The 26259-nt window shown below is 34.4% G+C and overlaps 1 protein-coding gene across 3 annotated transcripts in view; it reads left to right on the top strand.

Annotated features, from left to right (window-relative positions):
• Window positions 1–26259, top strand: part of HYCC1 (hyccin PI4KA lipid kinase complex subunit 1) — a 132898-nt gene that overhangs the window by 54534 nt on the left and 52105 nt on the right. For all 3 annotated transcript variants that reach the window (XR_003208580.2, XM_025873005.2, XM_073898948.1), the window contains exons 3-10: window positions 1586–1687; window positions 7800–7979; window positions 8819–8899; window positions 9513–9628; window positions 10019–10114; window positions 20379–20495; window positions 23648–23735; window positions 24228–24387. Coding sequence is in view for 2 of the 3 variants with exons in the window: in XM_025873005.2 (XP_025728790.1) it covers window positions 1586–1687; window positions 7800–7979; window positions 8819–8899; window positions 9513–9628; window positions 10019–10114; window positions 20379–20495; window positions 23648–23735; window positions 24228–24387 (940 nt within the window). In the remaining variant the exon portion in view is untranslated. The remainder of the gene's footprint in view (window positions 1–1585; window positions 1688–7799; window positions 7980–8818; window positions 8900–9512; window positions 9629–10018; window positions 10115–20378; window positions 20496–23647; window positions 23736–24227; window positions 24388–26259) is intronic.

The raw sequence follows: 26259 nt of genomic DNA, 5'->3' as shown, positions 1-26259 counted from the left end.
TTATATATAAGTCAGGTTCATTTCCATTCAGGGAGTTAAAAATCTGTTGTTTATTTGACCATTATTCCCTTTTATATAAATTCCCCTAGTCTTAGGTTATTCTTGATCAAATAACGGAAATGAAATGTTGCCTGGAGATCTTTTGTTACATGCTTTTGAAATATTGAAAAATGCCCTAATCTTCTCTTTAGTAAGCAGTTGCAGTGAAACTTTTTTTTACTCTGGAGAATGGTAGAAGTTTTCCAGATAGTTCACATTTACTTACCATTCTGGTAAATGAAACTATCTTATTGACTTAAAAAAAGAATCTATTCAATTATATATCTTAGGATGAAATGTGACCTATTTTTAAAGAATCTACTGAAGTGTAAACAGTGGCAGTGTTTATTTCTTATTCTGTCCATCTCTAATAAATCCCTTCAGCAAAGGTTTGAGTATGAGGCCTTATGCTGAGTGCCATGGATGGAGAGATGATAAGATAGTTCTTGCCCTTAAGGAGCTCATGGTAAAGTAAAAATAAATAATATATCCTTAGTGTAAACATTTATGTTGTTTAATTTTCTGTGTCTGTTTATGCACATGTACACCTATGTACATTAACCATAACTGTTTTAAATTATAAAATCCTAGGAGATATGACATATAAGAAATAGTGTATCTCTTGGAATGACTGTTAGCAATATCTTGAGACATTATATATACTGCAGGGTTAATATTTGTTGATTGATTGAAGTAATTTGCATGAGAAAAAATAATGACTTGGAGACAGATACTAAGGAAGGGATATACTCTAGAAGGGTATGTTTTTATCATTTGTTATAATGAAGTGTTTTGTTTTTGGTTGTTTTTTTTTTTCAGATTTCCCTACTACTTTTACCCAAAACTGTCTGACTGGAGTTTTATCTCTTCCCATTCCTCTCTGGTCATTGTGTCTTTTCTGAATGGATGGTGCTGGCAAGCTGTAATTAGTTGTCCATATTTTAAGTGGCATTAGGAAAACTAGTTTGTTGGTAGTGTGGCTCTCTTTTTCTCCACTTCTGAGAAGTCTAAAATTTGCCCCCAATTCCTAACTTAATAGTCACTATATGTAACTCAGGAGTTACTTTGATAGATGATCTGTGGCTTTAAGGTTTGAAATGTTATTTGATCCTTATACAACATGTTTATTAAGAAATAGGATCAATACCATTAATGAGATTTGTAACATATAATGCTACAAAAAATATATATCTGGCTTTACACATGTTTTGTATCCTATTTCTAACCTGAAAGATGAAATGTTAATGTTAATTTATATCCCTGTTGATAAGAAAATTAAATATATTTTTTGTTGAGATATAATTCACATGACATAAAATTCATTGTTTTAGAGGGAAAATATAGTGGGTTTTGGTATAGCCACAATGTTGTGCAACTAACACCAGCATCTAATTCCATCACACCAGAAAGAAACTCCATACCTATTAGTCACTCACAATTCCCCCTCCCCCTAATCTCTGGCAATAACTGATCTACTCTCTGTTTATGGGTTTGCTTACTCAGGACATTTTATAAAAGTAAAATCTTTTTTTTTTAATTTGTTTAGACACTACCAGAAACATCTTTATCAAATTATGCCACAAATTTGAAAGACAAGAGTTCTTTAGTCTCATCTCTGTATAAAGTTATCCAGGAGCCACAAAGTGAGGTAAGTACTCTTACAGTTTATTATGCTAGTAGCATTCAGTTGATTGATTTTTAATTTTTTGTTGTGAAATATAATATATATATAAAAGACTAAGAAAAACTATATGTTTAAAGAACTTTAATATATATTATGGATTGTTTATCTGATTACATTTGAGAAATGGGTGGGGGGTAAGAGTAGAATACTGTATGTTCAAAAAATGGTAGAGTGAAAAAAAGAACTATAATAAAATGAACTTCATTATACCATCTCCTAGGCCAAGAAATAGAATTATTACCATATTCTAAAAGCCATCTCTGAACATGGTCCTCCTCTTAATTCTATCTGTTTGTCTGTCTGTTTTTCTATCTATCTTGTTAGAGGTAGCCTACAAAGTCAGGACCATTATATGTATTGATTGATTCAACAAATATTTGTTTGCTCATTATGAGCCAGCTTCAATGCTAGGCAATAGAAATTCAAAGATAAGTAACACATGGTCTTTATCCTGCAAGGAGAAAGGGAGAGAAAATAAGTAAATACATGCATTCAAGCTAATGCCTAGATGGATATGCACAATTCCAGGTATGCAAGGTGAAAAGACATTGCAAATAGTTGGGTTAGTATGTGGAGGCCTGAGAAAATGCAAAACATTTAAGGAATGGCAAGTAGTTTGGTCCAGCTGGTGTTTCTCTTTCCTTACTTCTTTTCTCTTGCCCCCATCTCCTTTTTTTTTTTTTTTTTTAGGAAGAAAATTTAGTTTGAAGGTGATAACATAATCTATACTCCAGATTCTGGTGTTTACAAACCCCACCATTCATAGTAGAAATAGAAAAGGATTGGAAATAGTGTGGAAAATAAAAGGCATGGCATTTGGAAAAAAGCAAATAGGCTAATGCAATAGTTAACAAGAGAATAAGACTGGTACTGAACTGAAGCTGCAAACATTGGTTTAGGCTGTAACCATGGTGAGCCTTGAATTCCATCATAAGCAGGTTAGACTCTTTTTTGCACTGAAGGCATGACTTGATCAGATTATTGTTTCAGGAAGTTGGCTATGTGGAGAATAGATTGGAGAATGGAAAAATTGAAAGCAACAGATGCTAGGACAATAGCCTAGGAGGGAGCTGTTGAGAATGGAAAGAGGTGGGTGGAGTAGAGCGGAGCGCGATATGAGGTGTGTAGTTTTTTTGGTATCTGAGTTTGGTAGATCACATGGCAGCTCTAACACCACTAATGTTATTATTTGGTGGTAAAATAACTTATACCCTGAGTCCGGTCCTATGTAGATCTTTGTGCCTTTTGGATGAAGCTCTCAAACCTATAGTCTATTGTTATTTGAGTATTTAACCTCTTTGGGAAGGGGTTCCAGAAAAACCCAGCTTCTACTGATTATGCTATAAAGTGCATCATGATTTTTACAGGCTGAAGAAAAGACTAGGGATGAAATTGATAAGCCCAAAACTTTACCTGGAATAACTGAATAAAACAATCATATTTTGCTTCTCCCTTCCTACACTCCAAAACTTTTTAATTTGTATAGTATGTGTAGGAAGCTTGTTTTCTTGAAGGGTGTTAGTTTTTAAAGTATTTGGGTGGAAGGTATTTTAAAGTTTTCCGTGTTTGAGAATTATTTCACCAAATAGAATAAGTATAGGTATATGCTTTATTTTTTTAAACAAATTAAATCTTGTTTCTCATTTACTGTTTAGTATTTAGTATTTTGCAAGTCTTAAAAATTATCCTGTGATGAAGGGTGTTTTAACCAGCCTACTTTGGATATAGTTTGTAAGGTAAATTTCTGATAGACTAGTTTGGTTCATAGCATTTCTTTTATTCAAAGTGAATACAGCTCTCATGGTTCAGAACAGTATTTCTCAAAGTATTTGTGGTGAAGGACCAGTTTTTTAAAAAATTTCAGTGTGTCACAGACCAATATGTGTACTTAATGCACATGATGAACGTGCAAATCACATCATATGTGAAGTACCACATGAATTTGATAACCCTTAACTGATCTGTACTATATCCTGTTCAGTAAGTCTGCTGATTACCCACTTGGATGTTGCAGCAATACCAAGTTGCTGTAAATGTTTCTAAATGTTTCCAATTTCTGTATTTACATTGTTGGGCACTGGTAACATTTGTGGATAGTCTTTGGTCCATGGACCACACTTTTAGAAGCACTAGTTTAGGAAGTTTTGCATGTAAGTTTGTTTTATGTTTTTAGCTTGATTCATGTGTTAAAGACACTGTGTATTCTGTATTCTTAAAACACAACTCAATCTTGGGGCGCCTGGGTGGCTCAGTCGTTAAGTGTCTGCCTTCAGCTCAGGTCATGATCCCAGGATTCTGGGATCGAGCCCCGCATTGGGGTCCCTGCTCAGCCAGGAAGCCTGCTTCTCCCTCTCCCACTCCCCCTGCTTGTGTTCCCCCTCTCGCTGTCTTTCTCTCTGCCAAATAAATAAATAAAAATCTTAAAAAAAAAGCACAACTCAATCTTAAAAGATATATTTAGAAGTGCTTCTAAAATATAACTGTGTAAATACTTTAATATCATAACCCTCCTTTTTCTCTTTAGAATATTTCGTATCTTAATTTGGTGATATTCCTAAAATGTTGCTATTATCCATTGTCTTTTGGCATTTTTGAAATTTGGGACATGGTTTGGGTGTTACTTGAAGTTCGGCAAATTTGTTATTTGGATTTTATTAATAGTACTTTTTCATTATTCAGTTTATTTCATTTAATAAGCATTTATTGAACCCATACGAGGTGCCAGAAATCACTTAGAAATGTAGCAGTGAACAAAATAGACTAAATTATTGATCTTCTGGATTAGAACTTGTATTGTGGTAGGTGAGATAGACATTAAGCAAATACCTAAATGTGTAATACAGTGTTGGTTGGTGATAAAACTATGAACAAAAATAAAGTAGAGTAGGGGGAGTATGTATTGAGATTCAGAAGGTATTGGTTGAATCATCTCTGAATGAATTAGGGGGAAAAATAAAACTAAGGGCAAGAGTTTTCCAGGAGAGGGAATAGTAAATGCCAAGATCCTGAAATAGAAAATGTGTGGTATGATCGAGAAATTGTAGAGGCAGTTTATGGTTACAATGCAGTTTGCTTGACTTGTCCTTTTAATTGACTGTAACTTTAAGACAGGCATATGATTAGAGGCTAACAGAGCTCAAGTGTGTTATGAAACCAGCTGTTTTGTGAAAGAGCCACATAAAGTCTCTTTGGTGTTCTAGGCATAGGGAGCGCAGAGTATGGAGAGATCATTCAGTGGGTACGGGCACCTGAATAGTGGTGTCCTTCCAACTTTTCTGTATCTTTTTCCTACCTATGTTCCTCAGTAAAGTTCAATGTAAAAAAATTAACTTGCAAGATTTTCTTGTAAATTTATGCAAACTTAACTCTTCCCCAACTTCTATCCCTGCTTTAGTCATTCAAAGGCAATTTTATGTCACATTTCTCTCTTAGGATAAAAACTTCTTATGTACAAATGGATTTTTGTAAAAGTTTATTTGTAACTTACTTGTTTTAGAATCCAGAATGTATTTTAGAATGGAAAGAAGGTACATGATGATTAGGTTCTCATTAGACCCATAAAAAGCCCATTTAATACCTGAAAATATATTTAAGAAGCAGTTCTGTCTTAACACTACTGTAGAATCTATCCACCAAATAAAATTATGTCAATGAGAATATACATACAAAAATTCAAATCAAACACTAGTAACACAACATGTTCTAATGCTCCATTGTTTGTCTCAAATATATTCAAGTTAGATAAGTCAAATACTGCCTGTATTTCCTACGTGATATATTTTTCATTGCTTTTCTGATATTTTTCAGGTATGTTTGTAAAGGAGTCAAAACATGTTAGCTCCAGTTCTGACCTCTGTGAGCTGCATAATTTTGGCCATAGTAGATAGCCTCTTTGTCTCAATTTCCTAATGTAAGAAGTATGGATAATGATATTCTACCCTACAATGGTGTGGGAATTGAACAGTTCAAGTACTTTGAAAGTACTTGGCAAGTTGTAAAACACCGCACAGATACTGGTATTTCTCTCTTGGTTTGACATGCATAATTTCATCTAACCTCATGATAACATAATGATTTCTCCACCCCTTTGAAGCTGTCTTCATTTGGTTCGGCTTTCATAAAGCAAAAACTCTTTTAATTTTTTTTAATTTTGAATTTTAAATTGGTTATAAGACCTGTTGAGGGTGTTTTGATTAAAATTGATTATGTTTCATGAAGACTATTGAATAAATTTTCAACATAAGATTTCATAATTTCACAAATACTTGTTAGGTTATATCAATTGATTTAACCAAAGTTTTTCCGGGTATTTAAAGATTAGGGTTGTTATACAACAATACAAGATTGCTGACATTGGTCCACAAAGAAATTTTTTTTAAAGATTTTATTTATTCATTTATTTGAGAGAGAGAGAGAGAGAGAGAGAGAGCGCACATGAGGTGGGGGAGGGTCAGAGGGAGAAGCAGACTCCCCGCTGAGCAGGGAGCCTGATGCGGGACTCGATCCCAGGACTCCAGGATCATGACCTGAGCCGAAGGCAGTCGCTTAACCAACTGAGCCACCCAGGCGCCCCTCACAAAGAAATTTTTTAAGACTCTACTCTGAAAGCCGACCCATTTCCCTGCCAGTTTTTCTTTTTTCCTACCACCCCCAATCCAGTTATTCCAAATTCCTACTTTAAAAACATCTCTTGTTATCTATGAATGGGGTTACCTTGCCTCTAGCCATCCACTTTCCTGTTACCCTTGCCATGCCACAGTAGACATCTGTTGCGCTCTGACAACCATTATGGGAGTGAAAAAAATATTCCTTAACTGTCAGAGTTAGATAATTTTTCTTTTTTCTTTTTTTTTTAAGATTTTATTTATTTATTTGACAGAGAGAGACACAGTGAGAAGAGGGGACACAAGCAGGGGGAGTGGGGGAGGAAGAAGCGGGCCTCCCACAGAGCAGGGAGCCTGACGCGGGGCTCGATCCTAGGACCCCAGGATCATGACCTGAGCCAAAGACAGATGCTTAACAACTGAGTCACCCAGGCGTCCAGAAGTTAGATAATTTTTCAATAGGAAAGCCTAGTTTGGCTTAATGTTTATTGAAGTGTAACTTTCACTACACCTTGTGTAAATAATACTGACTTTAATTATAACCAGTATACTTTACATATTTAGCATGTTTGAAATCAGAACATCCACCGTATGTTAGTTTCTGTGCATTACAATTACTGGAAGTAGAAAATTTGTTTAGTAAGTTGACTTAAATCTATTGCCTAAGTTAGTGAAGTAAATGAACTCTAGTTCATTGAAAATATAACAGCCTGATGTCTTGAAAAATCAGTACCCTGTGAATTTCTTCACATATTTATGACTTGTGTGTGATCATTGTATATTCTTAAAGATAATACTTACATGTAAGAGTCTCTTATGTCAACTTTCTGATTTAAAAAAAATGTCTATGGTATAGATACAGTTATCTCTATTAACTGGGTAATACTGGCCTGTGGTGGGAGAGGAAAAGGTTATAGATAACTCCAGATTTTGTTTCAAATAAAATGACAGCAATGTTTAGATTATCCAAGGGCAATGTATCATGGTTACAATAGGGATCTAGATCTAGGGGTGCTGTAATTATTCAGCTATTTCACACACATTGCTGTTGGATGCTGCCTAATTATAAGCTCAGGAGGGTGATGTGATGATAACTACCTAGGATTCCCATTTCAATTTCTCCAACCCTGTAGGTAATCATGTATATATTGGCATGTTTTATCAGGAAGATAGCTAATTAACTAAATTAAAAAGATATGATATAAATAACAGTACCACTTTAGAGTTATAGATTATTTTAAAGTTTACAGGTGCTTCCAAATACATTTATTTTGAACTGTTTGGCCTTCCAGTAGAAGTAAACTTTCAAAGGTTTGCTAAATAGCTTAGCAGTGAATAGTTTTGCTTCCAAAAAAATAAAAACATTTATATATCTCAGTAATTACCAATCAGGGAAAATCATTTTTATTTCGTATGTCAGTGTCATTCAAATACAGTCTAATCCTTGAATTAACACTTTGTCTTTTTTCCAGTTGCTAGAACCTGTCTGTCACCAGCTCTTTGAATTCTACCGCAGTGGAGAAGAGCAGTTGCTTCGATTTACACTGCAGTTTCTTCCAGAATTGATTTGGTGCTACCTTGCAGTCTCAGCCAGCAGAAATGTGCATAGCAGTGGATGTATTGAAGCTCTTCTTCTGGGGGTTTACAATTTGGTTTGTATTTAATGCAGTTAACAAGTGTTTGCCAAGAGCAAATATATAACCTTTTCAGCAAAAGTGAATACATAATATCAACTACTTTTCATTTTAGTAAAGCTAATATTTGTTTTTCATACATCAAATGGTACATAGCTCATTCTCCTAAAAAATAACTTTATGGAGGTTGAAGGCCATACAGGCATACATATAATTATGTAAATATTCCTTTTTGGATTGGTTGAAAACTGAAAATCAGACCATTTTTGTTCTTTTATAGAGGTATCTAAAAATATCAGTGTTGAATTTTAAATTTTTTAGATTTAAAATCTATTGTCTATAAATTGTCTTTTAGTGATCTTCACAAAAAGCTTGGGAGAAAAGAGTCTGATACGTACCACTAATAATTTCATAAAATCTGGACTGTCTCCAGAATTCATACCATTGATTTAACAGATAGTTTTGATTACTCTTTGTGTATTGATTAGTATGGTATTCTAGATATTTAAGGTTTATACTTTTTAAAAAGGAAAAGAAATTTAAGGGCCTTTTCTTGACATATTTTGTAACTATGTTAATTGATTTAGAAAATGTAAGTCTTTACATAAGGAAAACCAGTGATTATTAAGATACTACACATCTCTATTTCAGCTATCCTATGTTACTTATATTTTTAAGAGGAAGGTTAACTCCTGGTATTTATAAATAATTGATAATTGATTATCATAGTTTATGATTTTAGTTGACTTTAAAATTTCTTTCCTTTCAGGTCATTTTTTTAGACTAACAGTTTATAGTTAGCTTTTAAACTTATGTGTAAAAAATAAATATTTTAAGATTTTTTTTTGCTTTTATAGGAAATAGTTGACAAACAGGGACATAGCAAAGTATTGAGTTTTACGATTCCATCTTTATCCAAACCATCTGTATATCATGAAGTAAGTGACATTTTATCAAGGTAAATTTTTTGGTTCTAAGATTTGAAGTTGCTATAAATTAGGGTCTGGTTATTGAGGCCCCCCAAAGTTTATGAATTTATTAGGACTTGAAAAAGTATAAAACACCAGACAAGCTATTTACTATTCCCAAAGTGAAATGAGAAATCAGAATCATAAAACTTTAAAATCTGATTGTTTAAGAAATCTATTGAAAATACTCATTTTGAAATATTTTTCTCTCCTTCTGATGGATAAAACTAGTCTAATATTTTTGTATGTGACAATTATGTATTTCTGGGGTAGAACTTTTTTAAGTTCTTATTTTAATTCCAGTATAGTTTACATACAGTGTTATGTATGTACAATATAGTGATTCAACAATTCCATACATCATCCAGTATTGGTGTAGAATTTTTGAAGTTAAACTAATTTTATTTCTACTTGTGGTTTGGTTTTTAATTAATTGTTAAATCTTTGAGCAGAAAATTTAGTACACAGGCACAATATTTTTAAGATATATGATGTTCATGGCAATCGTTCTTAGTGGTTTATATATTCTTAATATCACATTTTCAATAGAATGGCTTTTTCTTCTTTATTCAAATGTCTCTAGCCTTCCAGCATTGGGTCCATGGCTCTGACTGAGAGTGCACTATCCCAGCATGGTTTGTCAAAAGTTGTGTACAGTGGACCTCACCCCCAAAGGGAGATGCTGACAGCACAGAATAGGTATACTGTGGAGACATAACCTATTATCCTACCATGCTGATTTTTTAAAAAATTATTTTGGTAGATTTATAAATAATGTTTAATGAGCTGTATGTAACACTTTAAAAAATATTTGGTCATTTTATACAAGAGAAAAACACATTTTCACGATTTATTACTTTATACTTCGATTCAGATGTTATCTGGAACATTGAATTTTTAAGATAATTTTCAGATGACTGTGATTTGAGAAGTCTTTTTTTTTTCTTTTTAGTTTTGGTATTGTTATTGATATGGTTATATTATATGGGTCTATTCTATAACATAATATCTTTCCATAATGCCTGCCTAATTATGGTTGACTTCTTAGAATTCTAAAGATTTGTAAATATTCTTTTGGTTTGTCTTTAGGTTTGAAGTATTAACATTCCTTTTGTTGTGTTACAATGCTGCCTTAACCTACATGCCCAGTGTTTCTCTTCAATCATTGTGTCAGATTTGTTCAAGGTAAATAAAAATTCAAATGTTTTTAATGTTGAAGTATATGAATCTAGGATTGCTAGTTTGTTACACATCTAAGTTACTTTTGTTTTGTTTAATCATTTGTTTAAAACATTCAAGAAGTTAATACGAAGCTCAGCCTAGCCAGCATATAGAAAGCTCCCAATAAATGACAGTTCTAAAAAACATAATGAAGAGGGTAAAGCTGAATAACATTTCAATGGAATATTTAGTCAGAAAAGGATCATACTGTATAATTAAAAGGTTGGAATTGTTATGACCTTTTGATTTTTGGCATGTGGTTGGTTTCCATTTTGTTTGTTACTTTGTTTTTATTTATTTATATTGTGCTCTAATTTGGTACCAAGAAACGAGTAAGAGATATTGTTTTTAAACTCTCCTTGTTAAAAAAAATTGAGCCAAGAGGTTTTTAAATAAATTACGATAGTCTCCTAGGTATACTATAAAAACATTTAAAAATTGTGATTTAAACAGGTATTTAATGATAGTATATATAGTATGATTCCAGCATTGACTGAGTATGACCAGAATATTAATAATACTTATGTCTAATTGGTGGAATTATGGTTCATTTTCACTTTTTTCCTGTGTGATTTCTTTTGTCATTCTTTAAATTTTCTATGATGAACACATTACCTTTGAAAAAAAGAAAACAAAACAGAAGACAGAGAAAATCCTGTTGGTAATACAAGTAAATAAGGGGAAAGTGGAATTAAGAGGCTTTTAGAATAATTTAGAATTGGGGAACTTATTTAGAAGATGGAACTTTGGAAAGTTAGTAAGAGGGAGGGTATCTAGAGCAATACTTAGAAATTAAATCAAAACAAAACAAAGAGAAAAGGAGAAATTGATATTAATAGGATAGAAAACCATGCAGGACCAGAGAGAGAAAGGAAGTAACAAGGCAGGAGGCTTGTTAGAAAAATAGAGAAGTGGAGAATCTTTCAGATGATTCCTGAATTAGAATGTAGTTATATTTCCTAGACCTTGGAAGATGACACCAATGTGCCATCCCTCCCATTTACTGAATCTTTCTGACATGTTTCTTATTTTAAATCCTTTAAAGGCAGAGGTGTCCAGAGTGTTGAATTTCACAAATCTGTAAAATTTCAAAAAATTTAGAGTGGGTGGGGTATCTACATAACATTGCCAACTTTTTATTTGTCAAGTTATCATATTATAAAATACCATGAACATTATTTAACAAAAGGGAGACTATTTTAACACCAAAAGAGGTGTGTGGTGGGGGAGTAGAAGTGAGGGACAACAATTTATAAGTTAAAAATGGGATGTTTAGCTTTTCTTGTTTCTTATTTCACTATGGTCCAGTGAAAACTTTGTTATGGACTAAAATGAGTGTGAGGACCAGCCCTTCATAAACATTTATTTAAGGAGTAACTTGATGCAGCAACTTTTACCTGTAGAACTTAAAACACACTACAAAGCCCAGGTTTTACTCTAAAGCAGTGTCTTACATGGTAGGACCCAGGAATAATGTTCTAATACGTTTGAAGTTCTAATGTTTTAATATAGATAGATGTTCTAATACAACCTCCTAAATAAGAATGACTGTTGATGTTTTCACGAAACTACCGATGGAAAAGTTAGGAAAGAACATGTGTCACTGGTTTCTGTCCTGTGTGACTCCTATGAGCTGCCCTCTAATATAATTACTTTCACATTCTTGATAGAAAGTTGCTAATATACCAGTTTTAACTAACCAGGGGAACTGGGTTATCCTTCAAAAACACAAGTAATATCTGGTTTTAAAAACAAAGAGAAATACAGATTGAAAACTAGCTATAGGATTTTGGCCAAGGAAGATTTTTAGTAGAGACATTAGATTAATTCTGTGCAAGGAAAAATTGAAAAAAAGAAATTTTAATGTTCACCAGCTGTAAGAAAACGAGGGAGGAAAGAGATCTAAGTAATTCAAAAGACTTAAGCTGTTTAAGTAATGCTAACTCTTAAGCCACAGAAGGTGATAGAAGAGGAAATCCTTCAAATTTGTCATTCATGTCTTTTTTTTTTTAAGATTTTATTTATTTTTCAACAGAGAGAGACAGCGAGAGAGGGAACACAAGCAGGGGGAGTGGGAGAGTGCACTATCCCAGCATGGTTTGTCAAAAGTTGTGTACAGTGGACCTCACCTTAAGATATATGATGTTCATGGCAATCATTGAGTTTTACGAGAAGCAGGCTTCCCGCCGAGCAGGGAGCCCGATGTGGGGCACAATCCCAGGACCCTGGGATCATGACCTGAGCTGAAGGCAGACGCTTAACAACTGAGCCACCCAGGCGCCCCATTCATGTCTTTTTTAGTTTGCTTTTTTTTTTTTTTTATTCTCTATTACTGTGTTCTCAATGGCTTAAAATCTAGTTATTCATTTCTCTTAATTCCTGATTTCCTTAAGCATTTATCAAATATTCTAATTAAGATATTTTGTACATTTTTAAAACTAATAGAAAAGAATTAGAAAACACTTGTATCTAATCAAGCAAAGCCTAGTCTGTATCTGTGGAAAGAAAACTGATTACAGAACTGTGATGACAAGTAAGTTATAAATGGTTATGATAGTTAAAGAACAAGAGCTCCCTGATGATACTAGTCCTAGTGCAGGTTTTCTTGTAGAATCAATCATCACACTGTTTTATGGCTAAAACAGCCAGCTTTTTGGCCACATGGCAGTTGTGTTAGTTTGCTGCTCGATTTGGTTGTTGATGACTATGACAAAATGATTGACCAGGTCATCTAGGAGAAAGGATACATAATTACAACCAGAAAAATTTCATGGAATATTTGAGTTAGACTGGGTGACAAATGTATTTCATTCTTTAACTTTCCAATTGTAATGAATTGTGGAAGTAGTTAAAACAATCTTGGACACTTCCCACCCTCTACCCATACATACACATCCATTCTACTCAGCAAAAATCTGTTTGGTTGCTTTAAGCTTTGCTTCCCTGATTCAGACTTACGGCCAGCTTGATAGCTGTTTTCCTCCCGTATGGTGTATACAGACCACTTGAAGAAGAGACCTAAAAAGAAGCAAGAACTAGACTGAATGAGTTTAAGTCAATAAGTTTTTATTTTTTTATTTATTTTTTAAAGATTTTATTTATTTATTTGAGAGAGAGAGAATGAGAGATAGAGAGCACGAGAGGGAAGAGGGTCAGAGAGAGAAGCAGACTCCCCGCTGAGCAGGGAGCCCGATGCGGGACTCGATCCCGGGACTCCAGGACCATGACTTGAGCTGAAGGCAGTCGCTTAACCAACTGAGCCACCCAGGCGCCCAATAAGTTTTTTTTTTTTGCTAGTAGTAAACATTATATATGGCCCTCCTAAAAGAAATATAACCACCAATACTGCAAATAAGCTTTGCTAGTGTATACTGAAGTTCTCTAAACTGTGGGAAATAATTTTCTTTTTTTACTGTTAACTTCTCTTTTAATACAAGGCTATTTAACAGATGGCTTATCTTGCCTTTTGTTGTGGAATATAAATTTTAAAGATGAAACTGTACTAAGCTAGTAAGTTAAATTCTTTCCCATTGTCTAAGGGAGTTTCTTGATTTTATTTACCTGGTGAGTCATCCAGTTGACTGACATGGATATGTACTACTATGGATTCTTGATCAGTGTATTTGTTCTTGTGTACCTATAGTGAAACCCTGCCCCTTTCCTCACTACTAAATCAGCCTTCCTGACCACCTAAACAGATTTCTTCTAATCTATTAAGGTACCCTTTGTGCAATTAAGCCATTCTGTGGATTAATTCTCCTGACTGATAAAACTATATATTTATATTATATATTACATATAATATATATCAATATATTATATATGTATATATATATACACCTAACACAGTGTATGCCACCTTGTCATCATCCAATAAATGACAGCTATTATATATTATATACTAATAATGAACACACATGTTCACTATGGATGCATAACATCTTTTTTTTTCTTGCCTGTTTGGTACTGCTACCAACAGTTCTAGAGCATATCTCAAACTAGATCATTCCTTGTTGAAAGAACCTATAGTTGGCTTCTCATTTCTTCTTATTTTGTTTGTAATTTTTTTTTTTTTTTGCCTAGCTAAATCTTCTCCATCCTTTACAACGCAATTAAAATAATCTCTTACCTTCCAACTTGAGCACAATTTCTGTGTGTGGTATTCTCTTGAGGAAAGTGATAGAAGATTCAGACTTTATTAAGCTCCTAATTTCAAAAAGCAAAAGCAAGAGAACAGAAAAGTGCCCATTACTGTATAGGCAATTATTCAGTTTTCTTTTTTCTTCCTACTTCCCTATTTTCTGATCACCTAAACTTCTCCTTACCTTCCCTCTCCTCACTGCTTAAAAAGCAGAGCAGAAAAGGAAGAAGATATGAAATTGTTCTGTTTTATTTCATATCTATATCTGCTACCTAGATAGATAGGAAATAGAACTGGACCAAATTTTAAATATTTCTCAAGTTAAAAATTAGAAAAGCATTTTTTTCCCTTTTTTCCAGCTAGTTTTTACTTCCTGGTTTGTTGATCTGGTAATAGTTAACCTATTTTCTTTTCTAGTTTACATTCTGGTATATTCGTGAATAAATACTCTCCCCAGTTAGCCTCACTGGAATTGTGCCCTCCAATTGTTTTGTGATTTGTAACTCAAAATATTTTGACAAAAATCTCAAAATTTTACTTTTAGGCTGGGAATGAGACAGTCTTTTGACAGAGAATGAGAATCATGGCGAGAGTTTATCTCACTTAAAAACTGATACTTAGAACTTCTCCCAGAGATGTATTTACAAAATATACATTCCAAAAGGATTTTTATTTTAATGTGGCTTATGAATTTGGGAAACATCTATATGTGACCAAAGGTAAATTTAATACAGAAATAGGACTTAAACCACTCAACTGCTCTTTTGTAGGGTTGAGTTCCTATGTTTGAATTTGTAAAGCAAAATAGAGAACTTCAAGGATACTCCTCTGATGAACAGAGGAGTCAGGCATTTATGGGGCATTGATATTCTTATTTTGTTCTGCATTTTATTTAAACTCAATAAAGGATCTCTGAGAAAAGAATGTCTTTAAATAGAGAGATCAGAAAACTGAAGAGTAAATCAGAGAAGTCTTGGTTATTGTAAGGAATGGAGAAAAGAGGGTCAAGAGGTACTATTATCAGTTAATGATGCAGCTGGATAGGACTAGATTATTTTGGTTCTCAGCTCAGATGTCACTTCCTTGGGGAGGCCTTCCATGACCATCTTTCTAAAGTAGTACCTTCTTACCCCAGTTTGTTTTCTTTTAGCATTTATAACACTATAATTACCTAGTTTGTTCATTTGGGTATATAGTCTGTCAACTGCTGGAACTTCACAAGTTCTGGAACTTTGATGTTTTTTTCACTGTACTGTCCTCAGAGTTTGGAGAAGTGCCTGGCATATGGTAGAAACCTAGTAACTATTTGTTGAATGAATGAAAAATAGATGATCTCTTCCACTTCAGATTTATGATCCATTAAGTACAACTAAGATTAAAGGAAATAATTCAGTTTTTGCTTTTTTAAAAGTCTTACATTGATAAATGCAAAATTCCTGCAGTCAATTGCCACAAGTATATAAAGTTTTAGTAGTTACAAAAACTAACTGCTATGATCTGAATGTTTGTGTCCCCCCAAAATTCATATGTTGAAATCTTTTTTTTTAGATTTTATTTATTTATTTGAGAGAGAATGAGAAAGAAAGAGAGAGCATGAGAGGGGGGAGGGTCAGAGGTAGAAGCAGACTCCCCGCCGAGTAGGGAGCCTGATGTGGGACTCGATCCCAGGACTCCAGGATCATGACCTGAGCCAAAGGCAGTTGCTTAACCAACTGAACCACCCAGGCGCCCCATATGTTGAAATCTTAATGCCTAATATTATGGTATTGGGATGGTATTAGGAGGTGCTCTCATAGCCAAGAGATGCCACAAATTTCCCTTGTTCCTTCTGCCATTGAGGATACAACGGAAAGTCTATAACCCTAAAGAGGGGGCCACCCCGTTTGTTGTATTTTGTTATAGCAGTCTGAAGGACTAAAACTAATCCTTTGCATTTCTGAATAAAGGTTTTAGTACAGCCTCTAACAGATGACTGTTTATTTCCTTATGGGTAGCTATTAGAGAAAATCAGGGAACCTGGAACCTTATTTCCCTTGTGAATCTGGCAAGTGTGCTGGTGTTTGAGAGAATTGTCTCTCTAGTTCTCACCTAAAGTAAATTTAAAAGTTGATTGACAATTCTAGATCTATGGCAAAGTTGGATTTAAAAAAAATTGTGTACTAACAGCAATAACTTATTTTTCTGTCCATATCCTCTATCCTGAATCCTATACTTATTTCCTGATTTCTAAACCCATATATCTGATCCAGTAGCCATCTCTATCAAGATGTCCCACAGACACCTTGTAAAAGTTAGAACTCTTTCTGCTGCAACTAACTGATATCTACATAAAACCAGATTATACCAAAGGGAAATTTTTTTGGCTCTTTTTACCTGGGAAGAGCAGGGATGGCACTGGCCCCAGTAACAACTAGATCCAAAAGCTCAATTGTTATCTGGATGTTCTTTCCCAACTCTCATCTCATCTTCTTCATCTGTTGGCATTGTACTTTTTTCTGTAGGTAGGTTTCCGCCGTGTGATAAGAACAGTGACGACAAGCGGCCAAAAACTTACATTATCTACCTTTAATGAACTCAGAAGAAAGAACCCCTTTCCCAGTTTTACTGTGAAAAACCAGGCAGCAAAGACACTTTGATGTTGCCAGGCTGAGGCTTCTACAAACCCCTCTGGGGTCATGTTTGTTAGTGTTATTGGAAGAGTACTTAAATATTGGTTTAAATATTGGTTTGGCTCTTAAAGATAAATAATGGTAATTTAAATGATATTTCTTTTTCTTTCACATAAAAATCCAAGGTGGTAGATGGTCTGGGGGTAGATTGGCTCTGTTTCTAAGGTGTTCAGGCTCCTTCTTTGTTGAGATTCTCCCATTCCCTAGGATGGTACCCTTGTCTGTATGGTGATGGATCACTATTTTTTTTAAAAAGATTTTATTTATTCATTTGAGACAAAGAGATACAGAGAGAGAGAGAGAGAGCATGAGCAGGGAGAGAGGCAGAGGGAGAGGGAGAAACAGGCTCCCCACTGAGCCAGGAGCCCAATGTGGGGCTTAATCCCAGGACCCTGGGATCATGACCTGGGCCGAAGGCAGATGCTTAACCATCTGAGCCACCCACGTGCCCCTGGATCACTATTTTTAATCTGCTTTCCATATCCTACAAGCAGGGGGAAAGAGAGAGTGGAAGGCATGCAACGGCTTTTAAGCTAGCAGTTACAGCTAGCAGACTGGTGTCCAGAACTAGTTACATGGTCACCCTTAGATGCAAGGAAGGCCAGGAAATGTGATCTCTAGTAGGTAGCCATTGTTCTAGTTAAAATTGGTTGGGGAGAGTGGAGAAGAGGTACCTTATATATGTTATTAAATGGAAGAAGGGAAAAGTAGATGTTAGGGTATTGACCTCTTGTCACAGGTAATTTTGTTATTTTATTTATAGCACAATCACATGATTATACTTGACGACATAGGAGAAGACTATTTCCTAAAGGTAAGAGGGGTGGAGGTGCTATTAATAGAAGACATTGGTGGCCAGGGGAGAGGTCATGGCAAACAAATCAACATATCAGAAACTTAGTGTCTTCCAAAACAGTGTGTCTTATTTGTCCAAGTTCATTTAATACCACTACCATCCAGCCAGCTATCCAAACTAAATGTGGTAATAATTATACACTCCTCTTGTTTCTTCAGTCTCACCCCATGATTATACTTCCCAGGTAGGACTTCCTCCTCCCCACAGCTACTTCTTTAGTTTTCCCCACAATTACTTCATCTCCCTCATGGGATATTTCGACAGTCTCCCCTCCAGTTTCAGTACACTGTTCCGATGTAGCCCAAGTGATATTATCAAAAGACCAATCTGATCATGTCACTCCCTTGTTAAAACAACAAAACAAAAACATTCAGTTGCTTTCCATTGCCTGCATTATAAAACCTTGCAAGTTATAAGATACTCCATAATCTGACCCCTAGTTAGCTTCTCTGTTATTTTCTAGTGTCCGAGTGTTCTATCCTACGATTATTGTCCCAGTCTCCTTGGTGTCATGCTGTTTTATCCTTCTCTGGTTTTTCCCATTCCTATATTTTCACCAGGAAGCCTTCTCTGACCATCTACTTCTTCCACTAGAGTTTACCACTCTCTCCTTTTGCTACCTCTGTAACTTATTCATTGCAGATACTTGTTTACTGTAGTCTCCATGATTAGATTGTGCATCCCTGAGGGAACTACATCTTTCGTCTATATTCCTAGTGTCTGACACATTATAAATCTTTAAAAATATTTACTGAATGAATAAATGAATTAATTGAAAAAATCCTATCTTTTATATATTGGTTCTCTGTTATTTACTACCATCTCTATCATAAATGTATATATGGTATAAGAAAATAAAAATTTTTCTGAGTTTCCTTTTTTAGATAATAAGAGGAGTTTCTAGTCTATTTTGGATATAAGTATTTGTAATATCAAACAAAATTCAAGTTGGTTTTATTTCATATACAGTTAATTTTTTTTTCAGTGTTTATTTTAGTCATCTCAGGCTGCTGTAATAAAATACCATAGGCTAGGTAGCTTAAACAATAGATGTTTATTTCTCACACTTCTGGCTGAGCAATCTAAGGTCAGGTAACCAGTAGATTCGATTCCTGGTGAAGGCCCTCCTCCTGGCTTGCAGGAAACTGCCTTCCTCCTACGTCCTTCACATGGCAGAGAGTGAGTTCTGGTCTCTCTTTTTGAATAAGGGCACTAAACCCACCATGGAGGCTCCCATCCTTGTGACCTTATTTAAACCGAGGGTCCCACCACCAAATATCATCGTATTAGGGCTTCAGCATATGAACTTGGGGGGAAACACAAATATTCAGTCCATAAATATCCCTGCTCCCTTTTACTCTTGGTTCTAAAGAGTTCTAAGATCTTCTCAATATGAAATGAATTTTTATTTTTGCTTTAAAGTTACTTTGAATTAATGATATTCTCAAGGGTCTTTTTTTGAAATGGTCTGTGGTATACTTGTATGTTTAAATGAAGGCTTAGACTCAGTCTATTGACTAGTACTATATTAAGTGAAGGTTTATTCTGTCAACCACAACACATTATGAGAAAACAACTTTTTCCCAGTTTTACTAAAATTAGAAACTTATTTTTTTAAAAGCAGTGCATGTTGATCATAGAAAATTTAGAAAATATATATAAGGAAGAAAATAAGTCTATAATCTCACTTTATGACTTTGTATATGATCTTTTTGTTGTGACGAACAACATTCACCTATTTGTTTATTACAAAATGGGAGTGGGTTTCATGCTTTATTCTGTACAGTTTTTCTCTCCCTGCCATTTAAACATCATGTTTAATTGTTTCATAGTATTCCCTGAATTATTTATATAATTCATCCTCTTTGTTGGACTTTTAGGTGGCTTCCTATTTACTATAGTAAATACACCTTAACGTTAGTACTCCTTAAGTATCCTTCACTGTAATAAATACTTTGAATTTCAGTTGTGTTCATGGTAGTTTCTTTTAAAAAAATTAGTAAGATCTATTGGTCTTTCTTTAGGATTCTACTTTTGATGTCATGTTTAAACTTGCAAAGAATATGTAATGATTTGCTTATGTTTTATTTCTTTTTAACATTAAAAATTTCAATCTATCTGAAATTTATTATGATGTATTATATGGGACTTGAGTCTAATTTTAGAGTATTTTCTTGGAGCCTGCAATTTGTGTCAAGAACTTTGTCAGCAATAGAAGGTCATATCATAGATCTATTTATGATAAATAATACCAAGTTTCATATAATGGGTTTTATAGTAACTAAAAATTATTATTGAATTGACTGAAATTAGTGAAGCAACTCTGAGAATCTGGTTCACTTACCATATAATAATATACCTCTAGCTTTATACATTTTTCCCCCAGTTTCACTTACTCAGGAAAATGTTACAGGCAAATGTTCTGTTCGGAAAGATTCTGTGTTTCATAGCTGTTAGGTTTGTATGAGAGCATACCTAGTACATTATTGGCTTATAAATGTAAAAACTAAATTACCTAAATTTTTACCAATTTTACAAATATATTTATTTTGTTTTTTCTAGACTCTGTGTTTGTGGCTATCCCCGACAACATGTAAGAAAATACAAAGGTATAAGTAGCAGGATACCAGTTTCTTCAGGATTCATGGTGCAAATGTTAACAGGGATTTATTTTGCCTTGTAAGTTTATTTAATATACAAAGTAAATCTTCAATCTCTTTGAAATATCATAATCTGTTGTTTTATTGTTATTATATTATAAACTTGTTGGATAGACAATCAGCATATTTTTGTGAAAGAATATGAATCAAGTTTTTTTAAAAATATTTTATTTATTCATTTGAAAGAGTGACAGAGAGTGTAAGCAGGGGGAGGGGTAGCGGGAGAGGGACAAGCAGACTCCTTGCTGAGCAGGGAGCCTGACACAGGGCTTGATTCCAGGACCCTGAGATCATGACCTAAGCCAGAGTCAGACATTTAACTGACTCAGCCACCCAGGCCCCCTGAATATGAATCTAGATCTTGCTAATAGTTTTATTACTTAAAATATATCTCTTAATGTTCTGAAGAATTTGTAATCAACTAAAACATTTTATCTTTCTTTAACTCAAGGACAGAATGAAAATTAGCAACACCCACATATACTCACAGTTTCTTTCTTCATTACTCTTTTTTTTTTTTTGCTGTAATTTCCAAATAGTTTTTTTCCCCCAGTGAAGAACTTTTTCCATTTCCAGAAATTTTAACTCTTGAAAAACATCTTAGAGCCTTTTTGCTCACAAGTAGCTTATTATTAATTATTAATTTCTAATATTAATGCTCAGTCTTATTTAATGCCTTAGATACTAGTATTTTTCTTTGAACCCTATCTTCTACTACACATATCTTATTATACTTTGCATTATATTCATTTGATACCTTAATTTTTCTTAGTAGATTATAAGCGTCTTGACTGAAGGTAGAATTTATAATCTTTGGACTAAATATGGTCTGCTGCCTATTTTCTTAAAAGTTTTATTAATATCCACTTACACCTGTTTACATATTGCCTATGGCTGATTTTGTGCTACAGTGACAGAGATGAGTAGTTGCAATAGAGATTGTATGGCCCACAGGCCTAAAATATTTATTACCTAGCCCTTAAAGAAAAAAATTTATTGACCCTCATGTTAGACCATTAATATTGTCCCGCAGCTCTTAGATGCTCTGATCTGTTCTATTTTCTGTCTTGATTGCTTTGTGTTTCAGGTTTAGTAATTTCTGTTGACCTATCTTCACATTCATTCATTCTTTTCTTGATGATGTTGAGTCTATTAATGAGCCCACTGACAGGGTTCTTCATTTCTGTTACTGTGTTTTATTTCTAGTCTTTTCATTTGACTCTTTCTTATGGTTCCCATCTCTCTGCTGAAATCACCATCTGTTCATACATGTTTTCCATCTTTTCCACTAGAGCTTTTAATATTTTAATCATAATTATTTTAATTTCCCTGATAACTATAAAATCTGAATCATTTCTGAATTTGGTTCTATTGTTCTTTGTCTCTCGACAGTGGGTTGTTTTCTTCTTGTTTTGTGTGCCTTGTAAAATTTGAGTGATTATCATTTTGTTCATGGATAGAACAGTAGTGGCTGAAGTAAATATTATTTATGCCTGGAAATGGCACTCCTCTTTTCTTCTAGGCTTCTAGTGGAGTTATTATAGGCAGGAGTGAGCTGAGGTTGGATTTTGTGGTTGCTATGGTTACCTTCATGGTACCACCTACTTCAGATTCCTCTCATGATACCTGGCAGTTAGGGTGTGAGCTAGATTGCTGGAGGGTTTTTCTCAATATTCTTGTTCCCTTCTCTGCTTTTAGCTTTCCCTGTGTGCCTGCACCAAAGAAACAGTCTTTCTACATGTTCTTTTCCCCTCCTTCAGCAATAGAGTGCTGTTGCTTATTTCTGAATGTGTATTGGCCTGTGTAGGGGCTTGAGGGGGAGTGGTGTTCTCTGTTGTCCTGGTCCAGCATCAGTTATAAGCAGGACCTATGTCCCTGTATCTGGGGTTGGGGGAAGAGGGTAGCTTTTTAGTGGTCCTGTCTTTCCTCCTGTGGTAAGAGACCTCTAGTGGTCTCAACATAGGAGTTTCCTGATCCTTTCCCACCGGTAGAGGTGTTTTTTTTCTTTTTCTTTCCCTCACAGCCACAGTCAGTCTTCACCTCTGCCCTTGGGGTGAGAGGGTTTGCTGCTCTTTCCCCAAAGGCTTTAAAACTTAACTTCACATGAGAAAAAGGTCTGGCTGGATCATCAGGCCTTTCTTGCTCAGGTGGCTGCTCTTCTCCTTCAGGCCCGAACTACCAAGAGGAGCTTTCTCTGGTCCCTCGCCTTGCCCCCAGTTTTTCTTATGAGTGCCTAGAGGAGGTTTGTGGAAAAGAGCTTGTAAGTGGGTGTGAGCTCCCCTTTGTATCTGCTCCTAGAGATTCTATACACTCATGCTGGTCCATACTGGGCTTTTAGCAGTTTAAAAGCTTAGCTGAAGTCTTCTTACCTGCTTGCATTGTGGTCTGTCTCTCTTTAGAGACATCTGTCTGCCCTTAGGTTTCAGGCTACTTGGCTGCCTTGTGATTTTAGTCCTTTGCTGGATTAATGGAAAGCTATGATTTTATAGATTATCTGACTTTGTTTTTAGGGTGGGAGCAATGCTCTTTCCATTTCTTAGGACTCATTTGCACTCTCGATATAATTCTATTCTTTATTTTTGTTGGCAGATGACCAAGACATTATTTCTCTGTGCATTTTTATCATTTACCTCGTTTTTAGAGTTTGGCCTTATCTTTGAAAATTAATATGCATACACACCTTTCCCCCCAATATGTCTCGGATATTTGCAACATATATCATGTACACTTCTAAATGACTGTCAGAATGCAAAGACGTAACTACTTAAGATACTGTAAGCCACAGTAGTTGTTAATTCTCATTAAAAACTGTGGGAGTTACAGAATAATTTGACCATAAAGTGTTCTGAACATTATTCTAAGGTATATAATTTATTATGCTCTGACTTGCTTTGAAAGTGTAAAATGCTTTGAAATTGCCTCACTTTTTTGATATCTGGTCTATAAATAGACATGTTCTTTAGAGAAGAAATATATATCTATAGAATTTTCTTTGCTGTTAATAGGCTTTCAGACACAATTGAAAGGAATTCAAAGATATAAAAATATGTTTTTAAGGAGGGTGAAATGCTAATGTGGTCTATTACTTTACTCAGTAAACAGTTTCTCATTGTATTTTGTTCAAATATATAGAATTAATTGAAAATAATTATACTTTATTTAATTTTACAGTTATAATGGAGAATGGGATCTAGCTCAAAAAGCATTGGATGACATTATATACAGAGCTCAGCTAGAATTATATCCAGAGCCATTGCTGGTAGGTGCCTCACTTGTTTATGTAATAAAATTTCTCAATTTAAAACTATAAATTGAGAAGTAGTCATTCATAGTGCATTAGTGTCATTAAACTCAGTGATTCATGCTTCTGTTATACTAGAAAAATTTTATGCTTGAAAAGGTGTATATAATTTGAGAATTTCATTAAGCTAACTTCTTAGGTACCGGATAATAGTCTTTTAAACTTATAAGAATGTTCTTCTTAACATGCTAGAGCTGCATTTATTAATTAACATTAGGCATTTGGAAACATAAGTTCAGTATTTTGGAATTTTAAATTTCATCATTTACATGTTAACTATAGTTTCCTTTTGAGCTCTTACTCCTTATTCTAGAAGATTTATATATCATCCTATGAAATACCTTGGAAAAGTATTCTTCTTAAAAACCTGTTAAAATTTGGCATTTTCTTTTATGTAAGGGTGTAACACATCTGTTAATACCCATCTTAAACCATATTTTTTTTTCTTAGGTTGCTAATGCCATAAAGGCTTCATTGCCTCATGGTGCCATGAAATCTAGTAAGGAGGGTACAAGGTGTATTCAAGTTGAAATCACACCAACTTCCTCTAGAATATCAAGAAATGCAGTAACCAGCATGTCAATAAGAGGTCATAGGTGGAAAAGACATGGTAAGAAATAAAAAAGTCTTCAAATTAGAGGATTATTGATTCTATCATATTTTGTCTTTACCTACAGTGCTATACCTTCTAATTTAGTAAATAACATTGCGGTAGCATGGAAGAAAGAGCTGTTGGATCACCTTTAATTCCTAAATTATTATCCACAAGTGATAAGCAGTAAGGCAAATATAGCCCCTTATGTTACATATATGAATGAAAATTTATTTAAACATTGTATTGGTTTTTAAATTTTATTTCAATGGAATAGGAGAGTAGGAAAATGCATGTTAAAATTATTCATACATGGGTTTCTATTCAAAACTATTTGCAAATATTCTTTAGTGTTCCTTATTTCTCAGCTAACTATTTGGCAAGTAAACTTGCATACTGAAGTAGAACAACTAATAGGGACTTTGACATTTTCTTTTGTACTTCCTGGTCAAGAATGCCATTGTATTGAATTGATGGCAACTCTAGCTAGGCCTATTTCCTGGATGTTAATTTTCTTCCAGGACTGTTTGTTTTAATATTCTTCCTTGACTGCTTCATTTTATTACTGAAAAATTCCACAGGAAATTAATTTTATTTATCATGGCCTTCTCAATGCTTTCCTACTTCTCTCCCTTTCTTATAATTTATTATTTGATTTAATTTCTTATTCTTTTTATAACTCCCCTCCTACCTGCAAGTGTTATCGTAGTGGCAAGAGTCAGTGTAAGATTATTATCACCTCCCTCAGAAGGTAATCAGTTATAGGACAAGAAGCAAAAAACCACTTCTTTGCCCCAAGCAAACACATATATTACTCTATTTTCTTCTTCCTGTAAACTGTGTTGAAAATGTAGCTCCTTTTGGTATATTTGGTTTCAGTTGTCTCTGTGGTCTCTGCAGAGAAAGTGCAAAAGTGAGAATATTCATGGTGAAAGAGAAAGTTGATGATGAGAACATTGTTCCTACTTGGGAATTCTAAGAAATAGTATGTCACAAGGGAATGATGATAGGAAATTCCAACTTAACCAATGATCATTTTCAGTCATTTTATTTTTTAATGAAGTGTGACAATTCTTGAAATTTCTTTAGGAAGGCATAAAAGAGGTAGTAATGTTTGCCATTGGCAAGGCAAATGATGCAATGATTTAAAACATACAGAGTCTAAACATACTTTAGTTTCTTCAGTGAAAATTATGCTACTGAATGGGACTAGATTATAGGTCAAAAGTCATTTAATTAGTATGGTGGCATCCTAGAGATCAGTTTTCTGTTTTGGCATTAAGAGGTGAAAAGAGGCACAAAGGCAATGAACCAGATCATATAGGTCACTGTGGTCGTAATTGCTCCCAAACTCATACAGAAAATGCAAGAATGAATTCCTTTTCCACGTTCCCTTCTTGCTCCTTAGGTGAATGTATGGGGAATTAGAAAAAAATATAGAGGTTCTGCAGTTAAAAATGTGAAATATTGAAATTTGATTGTATTTGGGCATGTGTGTGTGAGAAAGAGGTGTGTGTATGTGTCCATGCATGCATTTAACAGAACAAGATGTTTACCCTGCAGTAAAATAGAAGCAATTTTCTAAGAATATTTTATAGGAATAAATTACCAAAATAAGAGTGAAGACTACTTGAATATGTTGTATCTATTAGATTCTTACATATCTTCCAGATTCCATTTTGGCTACCACTTGAGGGATTGCTCCTGTGTCTTAAGGCTGTAGCCTCATTAAAGTAGTCTTCCTCACCTATCCCCTTACACTCATTCCACCCTTCAAAACTCTAACACTTGGGCAACTCTATGGTGACAAAAAAAATCACAGATGAGGATTTAGAAGAGAATGAACTATAAAAAAGCAAGTCAGGTTCAGGGAACAGACGCAGAATGTGG

Source organism: Callorhinus ursinus, unplaced genomic scaffold (genome assembly GCF_003265705.2).
Source record: "Callorhinus ursinus isolate GAN/ISIS: 27379988/994484 unplaced genomic scaffold, GSC_fseal_2.0 scaffold12, whole genome shotgun sequence".
Lineage (NCBI taxonomy): Eukaryota > Metazoa > Chordata > Mammalia > Carnivora > Otariidae > Callorhinus > Callorhinus ursinus.
Note: the sequence above shows the minus strand (reverse complement) of the source record. Positions and strands in the feature narration are given on the sequence as shown.